Source organism: Euwallacea similis, chromosome 14, assembly GCF_039881205.1.
Source record: "Euwallacea similis isolate ESF13 chromosome 14, ESF131.1, whole genome shotgun sequence".
NCBI lineage: Eukaryota > Metazoa > Arthropoda > Insecta > Coleoptera > Curculionidae > Euwallacea > Euwallacea similis.
The window spans coordinates 3582937-3604537 of NC_089622.1; the positions used below are offsets into that span (position 1 = coordinate 3582937).

General features: G+C 37.0%; 1 protein-coding gene across 5 annotated transcripts; it reads left to right on the forward strand.

The window, feature by feature from the left end:
• dom (domino) lies at window positions 1-20768 on the forward strand. Of its 5 annotated transcripts, none has more exons than XM_066397116.1 (28): window positions 1-211; window positions 2471-2646; window positions 2735-2936; window positions 3001-4240; window positions 4328-5125; window positions 5634-5853; window positions 5906-6042; window positions 6099-6285; window positions 6341-6653; window positions 6866-7066; window positions 7385-7515; window positions 7684-7824; window positions 8099-8373; window positions 8604-8976; window positions 9029-9340; window positions 9392-9583; window positions 9640-9774; window positions 9952-10173; window positions 14705-14740; window positions 15309-15624; window positions 15673-16078; window positions 16129-16352; window positions 17914-18129; window positions 18433-18899; window positions 19157-19286; window positions 19559-19920; window positions 20284-20442; window positions 20505-20768. In XM_066397116.1, the coding sequence occupies exons 2-28, from the start codon at window positions 2482-2484 to the stop codon at window positions 20637-20639; spliced, it is 7695 nt and encodes a 2564-aa protein (XP_066253213.1). In that variant the 5' UTR covers window positions 1-211; window positions 2471-2481; the 3' UTR covers window positions 20640-20768. The 5 variants fall into 5 exon arrangements, with proteins under 5 accessions (XP_066253213.1, XP_066253216.1, XP_066253211.1 ...); XM_066397119.1 differs by having other exon boundaries at window positions 20508-20768; XM_066397114.1 differs by having other exon boundaries at window positions 15309-16078.
• The last annotated feature ends 833 nt before the right edge of the window (window positions 20769-21601 follow it).

A 21601-nucleotide genomic window follows, 5' to 3' on the forward strand; every position in this document is an offset into this window, starting at 1 on the left:
ATTTCGTCATCGCCGTTCTTGTTGGTCGCCATGTTTAGAATGGGCGATGCGGCCTTGTGAGTACTAAAATGCCGAAAATATCCTATAGATTGAACAATTTCTTGATTACGTGGAGTATCTAAATATTCCTCGGAGTGTAAAATCGTCGTTCGTAGTGTTTTTAGTTGCGGATGGCTGCGAATTTTGGAGATATTTTGTGATAATGATTACGGTAAGTTTAGCGGATATACAACGGGATCAATATGGCGTTGCAACACCAACATTCTTTGTTCGAGAATTTAGTTTAAATTTTTTCTATTGCATTATAACGGCTTAAATTCTATATAAATGATATAAAAAGGTAAATGGCTTCAATTTCAAACTTATTTCTCGCTTTTATACACGAGAATTTAGAATATAAATTTAAATGTCGGCTTGAAATTTCCGGGGTGGCTCTATTGATTTTTTTCGTTTTTAGGCGCTTGTTGACCGAGACACGCCCGCCAAATCGTATTTGTGGAACCGGGATATTCTTAAACATGTATTACGCAACTTTTTGTCATAATTTACTTAAATAATAAGTAATTATTCTAATTTTTGGACTTTCAATTAAGGGCGCGATTTTTAAAATCATTACGTCACAGTGTTGCCAGTGTTGCCGTTAATGGGTTTTTCCTTTTCTTTTTTGATTCTTTTAGAAGGGTTTCGGTAAGCGAGTGATCTGACCGTTGTTGTAAACGTTGATATGCAAAAGTTTTCAGTTGGATTTTATATTAATGACATGATACTTAATGATAAACTGAACTGAATTTCAATTTTTGTGCTGAGTCTTAATTAATCTTCCTTCTTTTTTCCTAATAAGTCACTCTTCCTAATTCTTATCAAACATTGCAAAACAAAAACAGTTCTAACATACATAAAACGATTCACTTATCAAAAACAAAATAATAAAAAATATACGGAGTTTCATAAAAAAATTTATATTGCATAGCATTTGCTGTTACTCAAAGCAGAAAAGTTCTATAAATGTTACAAGGTGCATCCACATTTCATATTGAAATTACAACCTTTTCAGCAAAAACATTTATAATATTAAAACTTTAACCTCATGCTCCAATAGTTTGCTGTACATATGATTCATATTATAGGAACCTATAATTATTTGAAAAATGGGTATTTGCCAATGTATACGGTGTGAAAATTTTAGTTCTCTGCATTTCTGGGCCTTGGTTATTTGCTAAAACAGAGTGGGTGTTTAATTTGAATGGTACCTAATCAAAAATGCAAAAATAATACAAAAAAGGTCCTAAAAATAAAATCAAAATGTGACATTAACTCTTAAACAATCATCAGTTTCAGTGGCTTTGCAGTAATTGAAAATTTCTGGATAAGGTGCTTGAAATAATTGACAAACTGTCAAAAAACAATTCCATGGTTAATACTGTATGGCAGTGATTAGTTCTATATGTCCTCATCACTGGGCCAAATTTCTTATCTAGTAACTTCATATCCTAGATAATTCTCTGTTTTGAAATTAAGAGACTTTAAATATGACCTAAAAAATACCTTGACCTGTTAATGATGATGAGCAGTTTATTACCAAATCAGTGCTTATCCAAACTATTCCATTTATTTAATAGATGTGTCCTTCATTAATCCAAACTTTAGTTTCAAAGTTTAAAATTGATATTTCAAGAAAACATGAAAATGTGACCTTTCTTCTTTTACTCCTGTATTCTTCATTTGGCATTTGAAAAATTTGTTTTCCGTTTCCACATTTGCCAGATATTTGGAACATTTGCTTAATATTTACAAAATATATGATTGACATTTTTCAGTAACTGACCTTCACATTTACAATATATATAGTTAACATTTGACAATTTTTCTGAACATTTGACCATGTTTGCTTGACATGTTACATTTTTGCCTATGATTTAACATGTTAAAAAGTTATTTAACACGCATTTAGAACATTTGCTGAATATTTGATATGTTTGAATATTTAATAACTACTGTACACTACATTTTTATATTACTTTCTCTGTTCAGATATGCCTTTGGTTAAACCCATTTTAATATATGGGAAAATATTAAATAGTAGATTTCCTGTATTTTTCAGAAAGAATATTTTTTTAAAATGGTTTATTAGATCCTAGGAACCAGTTCTTAGGAACTTTAATGTTAAATGATTTGGCCAAAATGACCCCCTGGTCAACCTGTATTAGAAAATTGTATGTCCTTGACATGTCAAACTTCACCAAATTTTCTATACCTATTTTTTTTTTAATGCCTTCTTGATAACTGTTGATAATGAAAACCCATTTGTACATTCCATATGATGATTTCATACTTTTGAGAAAGAGGAAACAATCCATTCAATCCTCTTTCACCTGTGATAACTATCGAGGCATTTGTCTGACTTTTATTTATACAAATTGAATGTTTTATTGTATAAATTTCTTCTTACATGAGACAGTTTTAATTGTAGCATAGCCAGTAATGAGTGATGACACCCCGGGGGCAGGGCAGGGTGCTCTGCCCCCGCGAGATGGCCAATGCCTTCGCCAGGTGGCAGAGCGCCCTACTACTATGAGATTGACCCAAGTTGCCGGGGGTCAGTATGTATTGACCACACAGCAACATGGAGTACCAGCACTAGCACAGGTAAGGCTATTGCTATAAATATATTTTTTGGTAAAACTCACAAGATTTTTGAAGATGAGGCAAAGTGATGTGACTCTTATCATTACAGCTAAGTCCTGGGAATTTTTCAAATGTTCAAGGGGGAGTAAGTCGTATTATAAGTATCAGCCCATCTAGAGGGCAAACATCACCTTTAAGACCTAGTTTAACAAATCAGTCCATTGTAAATGTACTGACTAGAGGTAGAGTTACCCCTAATGTCCGTCTTCAGTTTGCGAACATTGATGGTGCAATTGCTAGCACATCATCAGGTCAGTTTCATTTATTCACATTAAATATTCCCAGAACATCAAAATTTTTTCATTCATTTTTCAGGAGTCACAACTCCTACTTCTACCCCGACTCACTCAAGGCCCTTAAAACGTCCGGCTCCCTCATCCCCCGAAAAAAAAGATAACTGTTCTGCAAAATTGCAGCGTGTTATGAACCATAGAATTGTCAGATCAAAGTTTGTTAAAGAGAAATATGCTGAACATTTGCTTGAACTCTTTCATCTTGAGACAGGGGGCAATATTCTTGATCTTTATCAATATGCAAAGAGGCCCAAAAGCCAGGCTTACTTGGCATATATGAGGGAGCATGGCATTGACCCTAAAGAGTATGCAGAAGATACGTCTTTAGTTTCAATCCCACACACCACTCCCAGCACCCCATCAGCCACAGCTGTAAGCTCATTGCCAGGCATTTCTGTGAATAATTCTATTCAGGAGCAGCAGCAAATATCCACCCTGCAGACCAGTTTTGCTTCCACTTCATCTAGTTTGCCTGACACCTCAGTTTCCCAGAAATCAACAACCTCACTAGGCTCGTGCAATAGTCAAGAGCAAATTGTGGAGAAAGCCAAACAAGAGGCCCATGTAGTGCAACGGATTAATGATCTGCAGAAGGAAGGTCTGTGGTCTGAGAAACGGCTACCAAAGCTGCAGGAAATGCCAAGAACAAAAGCTCACTGGGATTTTCTTCTGGAAGAAATGGTATGGTTAGCAGCAGATTTTGCCCAAGAGCGCAAGTGGAAGAAAGCGGCGGCAAAAAAGTGCGCTCGAATGGTGCAGAAGTATTTCCAAGAAAAGGCATTAGCTGCTCAGAAGGCAGAAAAAGCCCAAGAGCAACATCTCAAAAGGATAGCTGCTTTCTGTGCGAAAGAAATTAAAGTCTTCTGGAGCAATGTGGAAAAATTGGTGGAATACAAACAGAATACCATATTAGAGGAAAAAAGGAAAAAGGCATTGGACCAGCAATTGAGTTTCATCGTCGATCAGACGGAGAAATACTCGCAGTTATTAGCGGAGGGTATGAACAGATCTGCTGCCGATCTACCTTCCAGCAACATATCGTCACGGCCCGCTTCTCGTTCTCATTCTGACGATGAGTTTAATCCTGAAACGCAAAGTGAAGAAGACGACGAAGAAACCATCGAACAAGAAGAAGCGACGTTAGAGAACGCGGATCAGTCGGCAGAAGTCGAAGCGTTACAACGAGAATCTCAGTTGGAATTAAATGATTTGCTTGAAGACGATTTTCTGAGGGATTATCTTTTGAACCGTGATAATATAAGGTATGAACTGGATGGATTAATTCAGTAGTGGTTGTGCTTTTTATGATGTATTTCTTGGTAAATAATCCTTCCATGCCATATTTTTAGGCTTAGTGGGTCTGAGGATTCTGATGACGACAATGAGGATAAGAGGAGTAAAAAGTCAGAAAAAGAGAGCACTAGAAAATCCGTAAAAGAAAAAGTGGTTATTGAGAAAGAGTCTGATTCTGACGATTCTGACGATGAACTTGACTCAGAAATTGAAAGTGATTCTGCAGAAACTCAAGGGTCTCAAACTGACAACCAAAGTCTGAAGTTGTTAATGGACGAAGAGTCGCAAAATGAGGGAGAAAAATCTAAGACTGATGAGAAGGATGACCTTATAAATGACGCTGCCGCGATCGCGGAGAGCATCCAGCCGAAAGGCAACACTCTGTCTTCCACTACCGTTTCCACTAAAGTACCGTTCCTCCTCAAACTACCTCTTAGGGAGTACCAGCACATCGGCTTAGACTGGCTCGTGACAATGTACGACCGAAAACTAAATGGAATCTTAGCTGACGAGATGGGTTTAGGCAAGACGATCCAAACCATCGCCCTTTTAGCCCATTTAGCTTGCGAGAAAGGTAATTGGGGTCCGCATCTCATTGTCGTTCCTACGTCCGTTATGCTCAATTGGGAGATGGAGTGCAAAAAATGGTGTCCAGCTTTCAAGATTTTGACTTATTACGGGTCGCAAAAAGAGAGGAAAATGAAGCGAACCGGATGGACTAAACCAAATATGTTTCACATATGCATCACTTCCTATAAATTGGTTATACAGGACCATCAGAGTTTTCGGAGGAAGAAGTGGAAGTATTTAATTTTGGATGAGGCTCAGAATATTAAGAACTTCAAGTCTCAAAGGTGAGTTATTGTATTTGCAACAAGAACCTTGTTGAAGTTTGTTCAGAATGAAACTTACTGTCTACAAATAGAGAGCAATTGGCATTTTGTAAAAGTCAACAACTGTGGATGGGTCAGCCTAGGGAAAATTTTGTTATTGGTAGGATATATTTACCATGTCCACTTGAAATCCCTGTAATTTATGCATTAACAAAAAAAAATGTTAAATACGTCCGAAATATTAATAACAGTCTTACTAAAAGTTTCAGCGTTTCTTAGATAAATTATTGGGTTTATGTAGAGTATTTGCTAATATATGTATATGATGTAAGAAAAATCTGTTCTCACAAAACTTTCTGCACTTTTAAATTCGAAGCTGTAGGTTTTAGATATCGTCAACAGCATTTTTGAAAAATTAACATTTAATGCGGTGGAAAAAATTTCGTGAGGCGATATTTTTGTGGCGCAATTTAGAAAATGAATTAATCTGAATTATTTTTTTGCATCAAACTTCACGACATTTTTTCAGATGGCAGCTGTTACTAAATTTCCAAACAGAAAGACGACTACTTCTCACCGGTACCCCATTGCAGAACAATTTAATGGAATTATGGTCTCTGATGCATTTCTTAATGCCGAATGTCTTCCAGTCGCACCGAGAATTCAAGGAATGGTTCTCCAATCCAGTTACTGGGATGATTGAAGGAAATTCTGAATATAATGACAGTATTATCAAAAGACTGCATAAGGTTTGATTTCCCTTATTTAAATGCTTCTGAGAGCGCATCAATTTTTTTTTAGGTATTAAGACCATTCTTGCTTCGAAGACTAAAGTCAGAAGTGGAGAAACAAATGCCAAAAAAGTACGAACATGTGGTGATGTGTAGGTTGTCCAAGAGACAAAGATTTCTGTATGACGATTATATGTCAAAAGCTAAGTATGTTTCATGCTTTTTTTGCTTTGAAAAAATATTTTGACTTTTTTCCTATTTAGAACGAGAGAAACTCTTGCCAGTGGCAACTTACTTAGCGTGATAAACGTACTTATGCAGTTAAGGAAAGTATGCAATCATCCAAATTTATTTGAAGTGAGACCCACAATCTCCCCATTTCAATGTGATAGTATAGCAATGCACATACCCTCCATCGTATTTTCAGCACTCCAATATGAGGTCTTCAAAGTGAGTTCAGTTCTTTATAAACATTTATTTTAAATAACGCTAAATCTTTCTACAGCATGTCAACCTTTATGCTATGAATCTGGTTCTAATAATGTTGGAAATGCACTTGAGTGCTTACCAGTGCTTCCGCATGCGTCAGTCGGTCAAGAAAGTAATTCCCATCGATCAGGGGATTCCCGACGCTCTACCACTATGCCCTCCCTGTAAACTGAGCATGAAAGTAAGAGTGCGGGACTCCAAAGTAGAGGAAAAGAAAGATCCGCCAGTGGTGCAGCAACAAGTTCATCAAATTCGAAGCGTCACCGGACAATCCAATGTTAAAATGAAAGTTGCAGGGTTGCAGGTGCTTAGTCAAGGAGTAGTCAAAAGTAAGTCCGTTAATTTCCCGTTTAATTTGCATCTTGTGAGTCACTAATAAGTTAAAAAATACAGTATTTATTTCATGATGATAACACTTACCATAAGTCTTGAAACGGGGTTATCCCACTTTGAAAGCTTGAGGCATTTGTCTGATACGTCATCTAACGTCATAGATTCAAGTCGCCTACACCTCCCATGTTTACTAACCCCTTTTTTGTAGCTGTGCCCCTCATTAACATCTCTCAAGCAGGCGGACAGGTTCAGTTAGGTACCCCCCTAAATGTCACCTCCGTTTTGAAATCCACAGACAAAGTTCCCAGTAGTTTTGCGCAGCTGGTGCAAACCTCCACGGGCAAGCATCTTTTGTTGACGTCAAATGCTAATTTAACGGGAAGTGTGCCCTTTACTCAGACGTCTGCAGGTAATGAATCGTTGGGGAGGTTTATTTGATATAATTCTGAAGTGAAAATTAACCTATTCTGGGGTGGTTAATTGTATTTATTTCGGTGTCTATGTATACACAAAATAATCAGTTATTACTAAACATGTCTGTGTACTGTGTTATGGGCGGATAACAATGATTGCTTTTTGGGTCACTCTTTAAGGTTTTTTTTCTTGGTAATAGATCAAAATCATCGTCATCGATTTGAAATATTTCATATCTAATTCATTAATTTCTTTCAACTTCACTTCCGCCAATATTTAGTTGTTTTCCCACTATTTTATACTCATTTTCAAGGAGGCCAAAAACTCACGTTCCTGTCTACCAAACAGCCCATCGTTACTAACTCAAATAGCCCGCAGGTAACCACGGCGTTTGTGAAGTTTCAATTGACTTCTGTTACCACAGGCACCACAACTACAACCTCGGTAGGTAAAGTACCTTTCTAAAGATTTGTATTCAAAGTTTGAAATTCTTTCCGTTCCATTAAACTAATATTACACTAGTTTTAAGTTGTTATTTGTCGTTTCTTTCGTGTCTCTACTTTTTAAGGTTTAATAATCCATATTCTTTCTAACAGTTTGTGAAACTTGTAGAATTCCACAGCAACTGCAAGAGGGCTAGGAGAAGAGGGACTGAGACCTGTGAATTCAAATTTTTTAGGACAGTTGTATTCAAAACAAAACAGTTTAGACGTGCGATGGAGAAAAGATGATGGCAGACGTGGATCAAGTCAGGTAAGAAAGTTACGAGGACAATTAGAACGAATGGACAATATTGTTTTCACTAATTTTGTATTCTTGTAAATTAAATATATTGAAAATATTTACAGTAGCAAAGGTTTGTTATAGTAAGTTAGTTTTTTCTTTATATAACCGGGACATGGGAGTTTTCCTACCAAGAATCCAAACTGGCACATACTATATATTCTTTATGTAAAAACTAGAGAACAATCATAGGTTTACTATGCTATGAACTCTTCTAAATTTGCTCATATTTTACTTTTCCCAGGTACAAGAAGACTCAAATCCTGACTACAAAAAAAGGCTTCAACTAATGTTGCGTATCAACGAGCGGCGATGCTCTGCGTTACCCCTGTATGGAAAAGATTTCCATGACGTCATTAAAATTTATAAGCCAAACGCGTTGTATCCGTGGGACGGAGGCCACATAAGCTGTCTGAACACCCTCTTCGGCATAAATCTGGAAGAAGCTTCCGCTTTCCTGCGTGATGCCTTGTACAATCCGGAGCGCAGGATCGAGCAGTTGAAGGAAATTTGTGATAGGTTTGTGTTTCTGTAGTGTTTAGTTAGATTTGCTCTTCCTGATCCAATGAGGTTAAATTATTTGTTTTATAACCTCAATTTACCTGGAAGTATAGTAAATGCTAGCTTACCAAGCAAGACTCCTGTTGACTTGGGGTTTATGCATGAATGTTACCTACATTAAAGAAGTTTTCAAGATATCCGAAAATCGTTTGAATCTTAAGCTGCGACTTAACAAGATGTCGTTTCAGATTTATTTTTTACGTACCTTCCGTGAAAGCAAACGAACCTCAGTTGAGGGTGTGGCATCCTCCGCCTAGCGATTACTGGACACGAATAGAAGAAAAGCGTCGAATTCAGCAAATCTTTTCTAAGCCGGCCACTCCTCTTCACCTTATCGCTTCCGCCATGGTCACGCAGTTCCCCGATCCGAGACTGATACAATACGACTGCGGGAAGTTACAAACGTTGGACAGACTATTGAGACAACTGAAATCGGGCAGCCATCGGGTGCTGATTTTCACGCAAATGACCAAGATGCTGGATGTATTAGAGGCGTTTTTAAATTTTCACGGCCATATTTATTTGAGGCTAGATGGTAGCACAAAAGTGGATCAACGACAGGTGCGATTTCTGTTTGTTTGTTGTCACAGTTGATGAAAATGACTATTTTCAGGTTTTAATGGAAAGGTTCAATGGAGACAAACGAATATTCGCATTTATTCTCTCGACTCGATCGGGAGGAGTAGGCGTGAACCTTACTGGAGCCGACACTGTGATATTTTACGACTCTGATTGGAATCCTACTATGGATGCTCAGGCTCAAGATAGGTGCCACAGGATAGGACAAACCAGGGACGTCCACATTTATCGGCTTGTAAGTGAAAGGACCGTGGAAGAGAACATCTTAAAGAAGGCGAATCAGAAAAGGTTGCTTGGAGATTTGGCTATCGAAGGCGGAAATTTCACCACAGCCTATTTCAAGAGTGTATGTTAGTTTTCTTTTTCTTTGTCCGGTACTGTTATTTTCAAGTTACAGAGCACCATTCAAGATTTGTTTAGTATCGATCAAACCCTAGAGACGGCGGCCCAGAGAATGTCTGAAATCGTTGAGAGTCGAAAGGAAATTGCCATAGTTGCTGACAGTTCGTCGAGTCAGTCTGAAGATAAAGGGGCAGCGGGAGCTCTTGAGAATGCTCTTGCTGCTTGTGAAGACGATCAAGATGTTCAGGTATTTATTAGGCTCATTATGTTGATTTAAGAAATTTAAATACGTTAACTTTGTAGGCTGCAAAAATAGCGAAAGCAGAAGCGGTGGCGGATTTGGCCGAATTCGATGAGAATATTCCGTTAGATCAGGAACCAGAGAAAGAGCCGGAAGTCAGTAAAGCAGAGATGGAGATAAATAATATTATTGAAAAGGTATGCGAATATTGAGATAGGTCGCGAGCATTTGCACATTTGATGTTTTGCTACAAATATTGGCGCGAATATATCAAATCCTTTTTACAAAGTTCAAGATTGATTACTTTTTAGTTGTTTGGACTTTGAAGCATTTGAATTTAACAAGTTTCTTATTTAACATACATTTCTTTCCAGTTATCTCCAATTGAAAAATACGCCATGAAATTTATTGAACAAACCGAATCGGCGTGGTCAGCCGAACAATTAGCTGCTGCAACAAGACAAATCGAAGAACAAAAACGGGAATGGGAATTAAACCAGATGGCAGCTATGCGCGAGGAAGAAGAACGAAGACAGCGTGAGCTGGAAGAAGAAAACGACATGATCACCTATTCGCGCGAAGACGCCACCAATCAGGTTAGCTTTAAACGTAGAAAGGTAATTAGAGATAAGAAAGTGTTGAACAGTGCTAAGAGCGGTGTGGTTAAAAAGAAACCGACTTTGCAAACCAAAGTGTCGAAATCGGGACCTCTGAAGAAAATAGGCGACAAGACTTTGTATAGTACTATTGTTGAGGTGAATGGCAAGTCTGATGCTCCGGAAGAAAGCGAGAAAATTGAGGGAGTGGAGAGTACTATTCATCCTGAAGTGGACGAGTCTTCATTGGAAAGCACTCAGTCTGGGTCAGAGTTTAATATGACTCTTTCTGATCTGAAAAAAGCAGCATTAACACACGTTAATCATGTGGATCACAATTCTCCTAGGACAAGGTCCCGGGGAACTGTCGCAATTAATTTGTGGACTTTGGATGTCAGTCCTATTTTGCCATCAGTTAAACGTGTGAAACATAGATTATCAAATTCTCTGGGGGGTCCGAAAAGAGTGATTAGGAAGCGAAAGTCTTGTTCGGACGATGAGAACAGGGGTCAGAGCGACGAGGAGGAGAATATTAAAAAAACTAAGGGCTCGGAAAATGAACAAAACAGCGAATTTCAGGAATGTAAGATAGTCCTAAGTGATATAGTGGCCGATGGCCAGTACACCTTGCCTGAAAATGTCACGGACATACCCAAACATTCAGGTACTGATGCCGATAACTTTACAGAAGAACAGTCAGATGTTATTACAAATGAAAACGACGACATTGCTAACGAAGTCAGTAGTGATACTGTTCACAATAATGGCGAATTTAACAATTCTGAGGTGGAAATTAATACTGAACGTGAAGTTATAGACACCGAAGAATTAATAACCTCAGAAAAGAAATTAAATACTAATCACCTGTCCGAAAATTCATTTTCTGAACTCGACCAAGAAGCTCCCAATGAAGACTCATTTGTGTCTTATTATGAAAAAGAAACGTTGGAAGACAACAAACAAATAGAGACTTCCAGCAGTTACGACGATGCTTTCATTTCAGAATATGAAATAGAATTCAACCAATCTTGCAAGAAGACCAACGATGAGACGGGTAGTAGCTGGTCAAAACCCGAATCCGAGTCTCCTAGCCAACCAAAAGATGAGAACATTTGTGATACTGTGTCAAATACTGCCATGACGTCAAAAACAGGGTTTTACGTCACCACATACGTGAATACAAACCGGTTTAGCAGTAAGCACCGTCCAGAGACTCCTGTGGGAAACATTCAGAAAAACACTGCTGGAGTAAAAGTGTCCAGATCTTTTGGCGGTTTCAGACCGCCTGAACCCAGAAAGACTTTTAGGAGATTTAAAAAATATTCCAATAAACAGACATTGGATGGCTGGGTGACCAAGCGAGGCCCCCATAATAACATGGAACAGTAAATGTCTCTTTGTACAGGGTGTCCATATTTCGTTTTACGAGTTACAGAGCAAACGGTGATAGAAAAAAAAGTAAAGCAGGTGTTATGAATTCGATTTTTAAATTGAGTTTATCAATTCAAAGGGAATTTGGCTATTTCTATTTGTTTCCCATATATGGGGAGTTTTAAAAACTGCCGGGAGCCGTTTTTAAATTCTCGTTAACTTAAGTAACAGTTGAAATGCAAGGAAGAACCGAAAATGTTCAATTTTGAAAATTCCCTCATATATTGTAAATAACTAAGGTAATTCTCTTTTGATGAAAGGGCTAAGCTAAAACATTCAGCTCATAATCCCTATTTTACTTTTTTTTTCTATCATCGTTTACCTGGTATTTTCGTAAATTGAAGCGATTTATGGAAGAATATGTGAATAATGTGATCTAGTAGATAGGTTGTTTTGTAAATATATTAAAGATTAGTTTAGTTTTTTTACAGGAGCCTTGATTTTTATTACGGATAATTGTAAATTATATTGTATGAATGTGTACGTGTGGCTGAGATGCTTCGCCGGCCTGTTTAACTGTTTTATCAACTCACAAGTGTGGCCGTTTATGGTGGTTGTGATCACATACTTTCATAATATACTTATCACATTTTGATAATCATAGTTTGAAAAGGTGGGATAAATGACATTACCCGTACTCTATGAAGCACCCGCACATACTTGCATTGTCAGATCTTGAATACATTCGATTATATAATTGGTTGAATGTAGGGAAGATTTATATACTAGTCTTATATTTGAGTCATGGTGGCTCGTGAAAATGCAGACAACACATTGGTGAGTGCATGCATAATGTGGTGGGGACAGGAATGGAATATATAATACATCCATGTACATTACATAATTTTAGAGATGTATAATATAAGCATAAAATATTTTATACATTTTTAAATAGTATGGTGGGGAATTAAAATATTTTCAAAGTTATAAATCACTGCTTAGATAAGAAGTTCTGAAACAATCTTGTCGGCCAATATACACTTATTCATTTGCTTTTAATTTTCTAAAAACTTGTATCATTCTAAATATGTCCATTCTCGATACATTATGGCTTTGCCGTCAAGAGAGGAGTATCTTCACTCTTCACCTTGTTATTTTGAAAGTAAAGTGTCAAGAAAAAATGAAAAATTTGTAAAATCATAACAAATGAATATAATCTAAGAAAGTTACGAAGTGACGTTACTGATGTCCAATATGGCATTTATATTAAAAGAAATTTTATACGTACATTTACTCAGTCGTGGGTACAGGTTCTACTTTCTTACCCGAGCCTCTTCGAACTCAATTGTACACTTTGTTGAACTGTGTGTACTGCAAAATACGAGTAATGTCAATATCTTTGCTCTCATCCCCTTGAGTCTCTTTGCAGTCCAAGGTTACTAATGTAAACTATTGGTCATGAGTAGTATATTATGAAAGTAGTGATTATGATGGTGTGGCTGAGAAAAGATTTTGTGTGATACTTGGAGTTCTGTCGTTTTTTCTTTACAAAAAAACTACCACTCTTTACTACTTATACTTTTTTCATAAGATTTTACGTTTTCATAAGAAACGTTTTACAGTTATATTTTGACATGTATTTGCGTTTTTATTAATAGATACCAGTCGGAAGTCAATATATAGGGTGTTTATTAAACGTACGGTGCAACTTTGAAGGGATACCTTGGATTAAAATAAGATCAACTTTTCTTTAACATATGTCCGGAATAGCTTTATTTCCTAAAATACACAAAATACACAAATTGAATTAAAAAGTATCGTTTAATAATAATATTGTGAGGTGTTTTTTAGACATATCATAGTTTATTAAAAAAATTCAGGGTCGTGTCCATGGGGCAGGACTGTCGGATTTTACAGAAAAATTGTAACACCCAGTAGAAGTTTGTAATTTTCATAATTATTTCTAATAGAGTGACTAAAAATATGACTTTTCTGCTTTTGCGAGATTTAAATTACATTCAAAACTCTTGCTTATAGTTCACTAAACTTAATATAACTCAAAAAAATGAAATCAATGTATCTAACGGTTTAAAATCTCCAAAATGGTGTAAAATAACTACCACCAACCTAGGATACATGAACCCAATCTACGTCTAAGTGACTTAAGAAATTCATGATCGAAAATTTGTTAGAATTAAAAAATTTTGAAAAGTATCAGTCTAAGTTTTGTATTTCGGAAATAAAGCGATTGCGGATATATATTGATATAAACTTTTTTTTTATAGCCAAAGGATATTCCCTTAAAGTTGTGCCGTGTCTTTAAGGAAACACTATAGAGCTGAAGGTGAACTGATTAAATTTTTGAAGGTCACACCATATTCAGCCATCAATTAATTTTCTTTTAGCTTGCTACTACTAGTATATTCATTCTGAAAGCCCACTTTTCTTCTTAAATTTGTAAATTGTGAACTTGTTAATTGATTGGTTAAATTGGCGTCCAACTTTGTGCAGCACTTTTAGAGCATCTCATGCTATCGACCATGTCTGTACAAATTCACAATGTCGAAGTGTAGCAGCGTTATTATAGTTTGCGCTCTCGTTTTCAGCAGATTTTTATATACCTACACATCAACACAAAATAAAACTACTGACTTGTATATATGTAGTATGAAATAAGTTTAGGTTAAAACGACAAAAAAAATCATGAATGGGGAAATAAAGAAGTTCTCTTGCGAATCCGACTCGGGCGTTTCATTTCTCAAAGTTGCGGGATCGGCCGCGGGTTTTGGTGCCTCTTTGCTCAGATTTGTCCTCAGGGGTCACCAAAACTTTGCCCCCCGCCGGATCTGAGCAAGGGGGCTTCTTTATGCAAAACCTGCGACCTTTCCAACTGCTTGTACCCTTCCCTAAGTGGAGAATAGTTGCGAATGTACGAATTTTGTTACAATATTATGGGGGGAATTTTTTCATTAATACGCGTTAAAACTTCTGAAGTTTTGGCAACAGAATGTGGTAAAATAATTTTTGTGGTATTGGAGTCGTTACAGGTACGTAAAGGAAATTTTATAAATGTAGATAAAGGTCGCAGGTTTTTGCATTTCACGTAGCATTCGTTATAAACGTCAGTATTAAGGTTATAGTATGTTTTTATTCGTTTTAGGTGTGGGTGTCTGATAATACCATGGAACAAATGCCAGTAAGTACTTAAATTTGATTAAGGCCTAAAAACTTAATTTAAACCAAAACCGAGTAAAATTTTCCTAACTTGAATTAGTGCTTTTTTTGTCTCTTCTTAAGTTCACTGATTGCGAAAATTTAAATAATTTCATTTTAAAAGTGTTCAAAAGAATGCATGATCGGCTAAACAGGAAATAATAAATTCGAAACATGCAAAATACTTGAACCTATTTATAGATGCACAAGTTTAGTATAAGACATGATCAAGTCTCATTTCTTCTGTTATACGCTGTCCACCATGTCTAACGAATCAAAAGTCACTATTTTCAACGGTAGCGTAGAAATGTAAAAAAAAAACTATTGGGGTAAAAAGAAAAACAGATAAAACGATCAATCAAAAAATTAAAAATTATGGGTTTAAAAGTCATTCCCATTTACAAGCCAACGCCCAAAATTAATTAAAACAGGAAGTATCTAATTATCGAACATAACAGAATTATCAAACTTTACTACTAAAGATGCCACTATCTTATAATTAATCAAGCGCAATTGAGTTGATTTTTAAATCTCTTTCCGTGTATTATTAGATGTGGTGTCCTCCATCTCCTCCTCAACAAGATACTGACGTTTACATTGACCAAACTATGGCCTTCCTGTACGACAATACCGTAATGCCCGAATCGCAACTGCCCCCAATTTACGTAAAGAAGGAACATAAACGTCGTTTTGATCCTGGAAACTTCGGAATGGATTATCGTCGTCCCGTAAAATTACCTCGAAAAGAAGAAAGCACAGTACACGCTCCTAGGTCCCTTTTCCATTCACCAACTTTGTTAAAATTGCGGCGTGACCTGAAATTACAAAAATATCGCGGCTTACTCAGACCATCGCTTACAGTACCTGGTAAGATGTTCTTTAGTAGAATCAAGTGTATTATTGATTATTTTCCAGGCAAACCTGCTACTGCAAAACCGGTGGAGCAAACCATCTCACAGAGTTGGACCATCCACGAAGATATGGCGCTGCTAAAAGTCATTAAATCGTTTCAAGGGCTGCCTTTAAATTTGATTGTAATGTCTCCGGGTCAAACACCTAACTGGGATTTTGTAGCGGATTATGTGAATACCGTTTCGGTTACATATCGTTCGCCCAAACAATGTAGGCAAAGATACGAAGGCCATTTGATGCATCGCGAAGAGGGCAAGTACAATTCATTGGAAAGCGTGATGAGGAAGAAGAAGAAGGCAGCTCAGTTGCAGAAGCTTCCCCTGCCTAATAAATCGAGGCATACTTTGAGAACTTCGCAGTTATACACGCAGGATAACAATACGACCTTTTCGCAGACTCTCTCAGAAAGGTCTGTGTTAATTTTAGAATGGATATAGTTACTGTACATTTTTATTTTAGATTTGATACATTGAAGGCCATAACTAATAAACGTTTGCCGACTCCGCGCACGGTGGTAAACAATCCGTTGATGAATAAATCGAAGAATACCCCAGTTTTGAACGATTGCGGTATTGATTTTGAGCATCCAGTAATGCCGGTAGAGTTAGCGGCGAGACGAGCAGAGAGAATCGCCAAAGAGAAAAAGACACCGGAGGAGATGGCCAAACTGCAGTTATTGAAGGGTAAATTTGCAAAAACTCTAGCGTTGAATATTTTTAGTCAAAACAAGTTGGTTGATTGTCGATGTATTTTTTTTGTCATTCCTCAGCAATTGAGACGAAAAATTTTCAGTGTTTAATATACAGGGTGTCCTGAAAATCAATGTCAAAAGTGGTATCACGAGATTATTTGGGTCGAAACATTAAGATTTAGATCAAAAGTTATTTGAAAAAAGTTTTTCGTTTAGATGCTATTGGCGGTCAAAGTTCTTGGAAAAAAACATACTTTTTGCTATATCTCGAGAATGCTTCAATGGATTCTAATGAATCCCATTGTGCATTTATTCATTAGTACAGGGATTATTTTCATTTAACATTCATGTCTTTTCGCAATGTGAAAGTGGTAAATTCTTAGCCATCTTCGTACAAAAATTATCAGAACTTTTCATTGGGTAGCTGCATCGTGTCGTTTTTTTTCTGATGATACATTAGCCCTTTCTCCAACTTTTCTATCTCTTGGAAATTTCTCGTACGGTTAACATTTCATGCCGAAAAAAATTATTTACTTTTCTCATACAGAACAACAACTTGCCATTCCTTCGATAATTATCGACGTTTGTCGATGTGAACGCTGACGTCACATCGAAAATGTCATAAAAATTCATCAACATTTTTTTACGTTTCTTTTGGGTCACTTTGAACATCTGCTATGATTTTTTTAATTATTGAATTTTTCATATTTATCGTTTTTTATAGTTCATTTAAATTGTTTTTTTATTTAAACATTTTTTTTATGAATTCAGTCTTTTCATTAATTTTTATGACATTTTCGATAAGTGACGTCAGCGTTCACATCGACAAACGTCGATAATTATCGAAGGAATGGCAAGTTGTTGTTCTGTATGAGAAAAGAAAATAATTTTTTTCGACGTGAAATGTTAACCGTACGAGAAATTTCCAAGAGATAGAAAAGTTAGAGAAAGGGCTAATGTATCATCAGAAAAAAAACGACACGATGCAGCTACCCAATGAAAAGTTCTGATAATTTTTGTACGAAGATGGCTAAGAATTTACCACTTTCACATTGCGAAAAGACATGAATATTACATGAAAATAATCCCTGTACTAATGAATAAATGCACAATGGGATTCATTAGAATCCATTGAAGCATTCTCGAGATATAGCAAAAAGTATGTTTTTTCCCAAGAACTTTGACCGCCAATAGCATCTAAACAAGAAACTTTCTTCAAATAACTTTTGACCTATATCTTAATGTTTCGACCCAAATAATCTCGTGATACCATTTTTGACATTGATTTTCAGGACACACCCTGTATTTTAGATACTCACATTTCATACACATGAGTTTTGATAATTTTCGTCTTTATAATGATTTTTACCTAGTTTCTGAAAACAGCAACAGATTTATCAACGAAACGTTAACAAGGGTTTTCATTCGAGCCCTTAGCAAAGAAAGAATCTTTCAGTTTTGACTGAGAATAATGTGAATTACAACCACTCCAACAACCCTTACTTGTGTGAGGCGTTATTCCTAAATAAAATAAAAATATATATGTACTTCAGGAGTGACGGCATCAGCACAGCATCAACAGCCGCAATCGCAGCAAGTTCAAAGCGCTCCAGCGGCAACTCCAACTGTTTCCGGAACTATTCCGAACGTCGTTCAGGCAACTGTGGGAATCCCCACTGTGGTTGCCGTGCCCGCTACTCAAGCTGTTGTGTCTCAGACACCAGTAGCGATTACCACAACCACTGCTTCTGTTGCCGCTGTTACTCCTGGTAAGAAATTGCTATACGATGACGTTTGTTGGTCAGCTTTTCCCATATAAAGGATAATAATTTAAAAAAAAACTGCAAGTTGACTTTAAAATATCAAAAGCATATCTTGGATAAATTGATCTATTATCTGTTGTTAATTCGATATTTGATTTTAAATAGCAAATGTTTTAATTAACGTTTATGATTCATTTCCTACTGTAAGGTTTTTAAGTTATTACCCGTTATTTTTATTATTGTTTTTGGGTATGACTTTGTATATCGATTCAAATGTATCTGCTGATAATAATACATTTTTGTTTGCAGTTGTCCGTCCCCAACGCATCGTTGCTTCCCCCCTTCAGACCCCCACGGTCGTCAGTGTTTCAGGACTTAGTCCAGCGCAATTGCAAGCTGCCACACAGCGACTTATAGTAACTGCAGGTGGAACTCCGAAAACGGTGACTGCGGCAACGGCTGCTCAAGGCAAACAATTGAGCCAGGCACAGCTACAGATAATCAGGCAAGCTGCCAGCTTGAAAAATCACCCGCTCAGAGTACACCCAGGTGCATTGGCTCAAGGTACGAAAACCTCTACTGTGACAATCGGCGGGCAACAGACGGTGGTACAATTCACCCAGGCGCAGCCACGTACACAATTTGTTCGGCAAACGACTGTTGGCGGTAAAACTGGAATTACGAGACCCGTGACAGAGGTCGAAGTCGCGCAGTTCTTGAAGAAGCAGCAACAGCTGCAGCAACAAAAGCTGGCAGCCGGTGGGAGTGTGACTCAAGTAAGTTACGTAATCGGTATTTATTTTACGTACGTTTGGGCAAAATAAAATCCGTGACCTATAAAATAGAGCTTTTGTTACATGAAAGTTTCATCGTGCGTGTCTTAGGAAATCTTTTATAAGTTAACAATATTCAAACAATGAAAATACTTTTAATTTAAGTAATGTAAATAATAGTACGAAGTACATCTTATCGGTTGATACACAATTTTCTGGTAAATTTGGAAAAGGAAATTCTATAATCACGTTTAAAACAGGTCAGCAATGCAAGTGGAGGAACAATTCATGGCCTAACAACTCAAGTCTTCGCACAGGCCATTCAGCAGGCAGGTACGTCGGGTACTCAGGTGGCAACATTGGTAAAAGCCGTTCCTAGTTCTTCAGGATGTAAGTAATAACTGTTTCCGCTGGGAAATATAGAAAAGTTTTTTTTGATCGTCCAAAAATAATTGACATAAAAAGACAGTCGTGTCGAAAACTAGTTCAAGAATAATGTATTCTTATTTTTGTCTACTGAATGTCAATAAAATACCATGACAGTAGAAGAATTATTCATTAAATTTATCACTTCAAAATACAATTTAAGTAAAGTGTAATGGGGTAATTTTGCCTCTCACATATACTACAAGCTGACAAATCGTCTTATTCTTACTTTTTAGCCGCTCAAACAGTCACTATACCCGTATCTCTGGCCGCTCCTGGTACTAAAGCTCTCACCCCATCTTTAAAGGCGAACACTGCCCACGTGCGTCAGTTACAAATTCAGCAGCAGCTGTTAGCACAAAAGAAACTGGCGGCTGTCAGTGGTCAGAAATTAAGCATCGCTACCGCAGGGGCAAAAGGCTCGGGAGTACAAACTGCGCAACTAATAGTAGGCCCGAAACAAGCCATGACCGTGCAGCAGTTTCAGCAAGTAATTAGAACACCCTTGAATGTGACTCAAGGACCTGTTGTCTTAACCAAAGCCACGCCTAGGGTTATTCCTGTTAATACCGCGCAAGGGGGCAAACAGACCATCCAGGTAAGTTTACAGTCATTATTCTTTATTCATTTAACAAATGCATTCAATTTTTTTGATCATTTTTATTAAATTTAATTTCAATTGTTATTTAATTTCCGCATGCAAATGCGAGAAAATTATACGTTTCTTAACTATTGTGGGAAAGAAGATCAAGTGCTGTTTTGCACGTAATACTTTATAAAGTGACATTGACAGTGACTTCATCAATGATATCTGTTTAAAAAGAGCATCTAAGGTCATAAAATGCCAGCAGAAATTTTTTTTTTTATAATTATTACGGAAAGTGTTTTCCCGCATTTGTTGCGACAATAAACACAATAACTGATCTTCGTGTTCTAATTGATAAACGAATATCTCTTTTAGGTCGTTGCCGCGTCCTCCCAAGGATTGGGTTCCACTTTGAGACCTCAACCTGGTACTACAATTGCTGGAATCAAACTACAAGGGGCGACCAATACGTCACAACAGGCTTTACTCTCCCAAGTATCGGCGGCTCTGAACCAAGGCGTAACAGTGAGACAGGTTTGTTATCATTTTTTGTCGCACTTTTGAGGCAATAAAATTTAATTTTTCCCTAAATGAAGCAGAATAGTCCAGTGCGACTTCAGACGGCTAGCGGTCAACCAATCGTCGCTGTGACCGTTCAGTCGCCTTCGCAAGGAGGACAGTCCCAATCCCCAAATCCGAGCGAACAAGTAAGTAGGTTCGTAAGGAAGTGATGTGGCTTGTGTTCGGTTGCGAAGTAATCGTCAGTTTGCATCGTGGAGTGCCGCACTAATATCTTCCCCAATAGCTGGATGATTTAGTATAAGAGTTGGTGCACATGTCATTCGCCAGTTTTTTTTTTTTTTTTAACAAAATGGACACCTTCGTATCTATTGCAATTGAAGTTTAAGAAATTTTTCAAAAACTAGCCAATTGCAGTAAAGTTGAAGGTTTAAGTGTAAGTGGTTCGCATGAAGTTTCACGTCGTTTTAAAATACCGGATTAAGGAGATCGTTTTTCAGGAATAAGAAAATCTCCGTACAACGGTAATTATTGACCTTTTTGGTTCCATAGAGCCACATTTGACTGATTCGCTTAGTTCGTATTTACAGTTCGATAAATGACATTGCTAAGTTTAAACTTAAGGTTTGTTTTTAGTATTAATTGATGTGTTCAATGAACCCATTCCCCATTATTTAGTTTCTTAGGGAGCAGAAATTCGTGATAAGGGATTCTTCCATGTACAGGGACATTGTGACACCCAAGTGCAATATTCTCGGTTCGTGACAAGATTCCTGGGGAATGCGATTTTTTTTTTGGATTTTGGTTCATTTTCCATCCTAGTTTCTTTAGGAACATCTCTGCCTTGTCATATTTAATTACGAATTTTTTGCTCCTAACTACATCTACAGTTTTATTACAAAGTATAGTTGCCATTTTAGGGCCTTCAGTTGCATTTTTGTCATTTATATAGAGATTATTATGTGTTTAAGTTTAAAGAATTTTTCGCATGTTTATTTTAACATAAAAGTGCAACGTAATTGCATTTCAGAAGCGTCAAGTATAAACACCATTTAATCTGCTATTCAGCTATTTATTTTTCTTTCAGTTTCGTTATTTCACTATTCCCAACCAGCTTTTGTCGTTAGTAGTAGGAATATACGTAGTCTAATGTCTCCTCTGTGATATGCTAATA

Bases quoted from the DNA above. Each gene is read 5' to 3' on its own strand.
- dom (XM_066397114.1), top strand. From the start codon at position 2,482: ATGAGTGATGACACCCCGGGGGCAGGGCAGGGTGCTCTGCCCCCGCGA. The intron at 7,067-7,384 runs GTAATGAATCGT...CTCATTTTCAAG, and splicing joins CTTTACTCAGACGTCTGCAG to GAGGCCAAAAACTCACGTTC. The intron at 16,079-16,128 runs GTCTGTGTTAAT...TTTTTATTTTAG, and splicing joins TCGCAGACTCTCTCAGAAAG to ATTTGATACATTGAAGGCCA.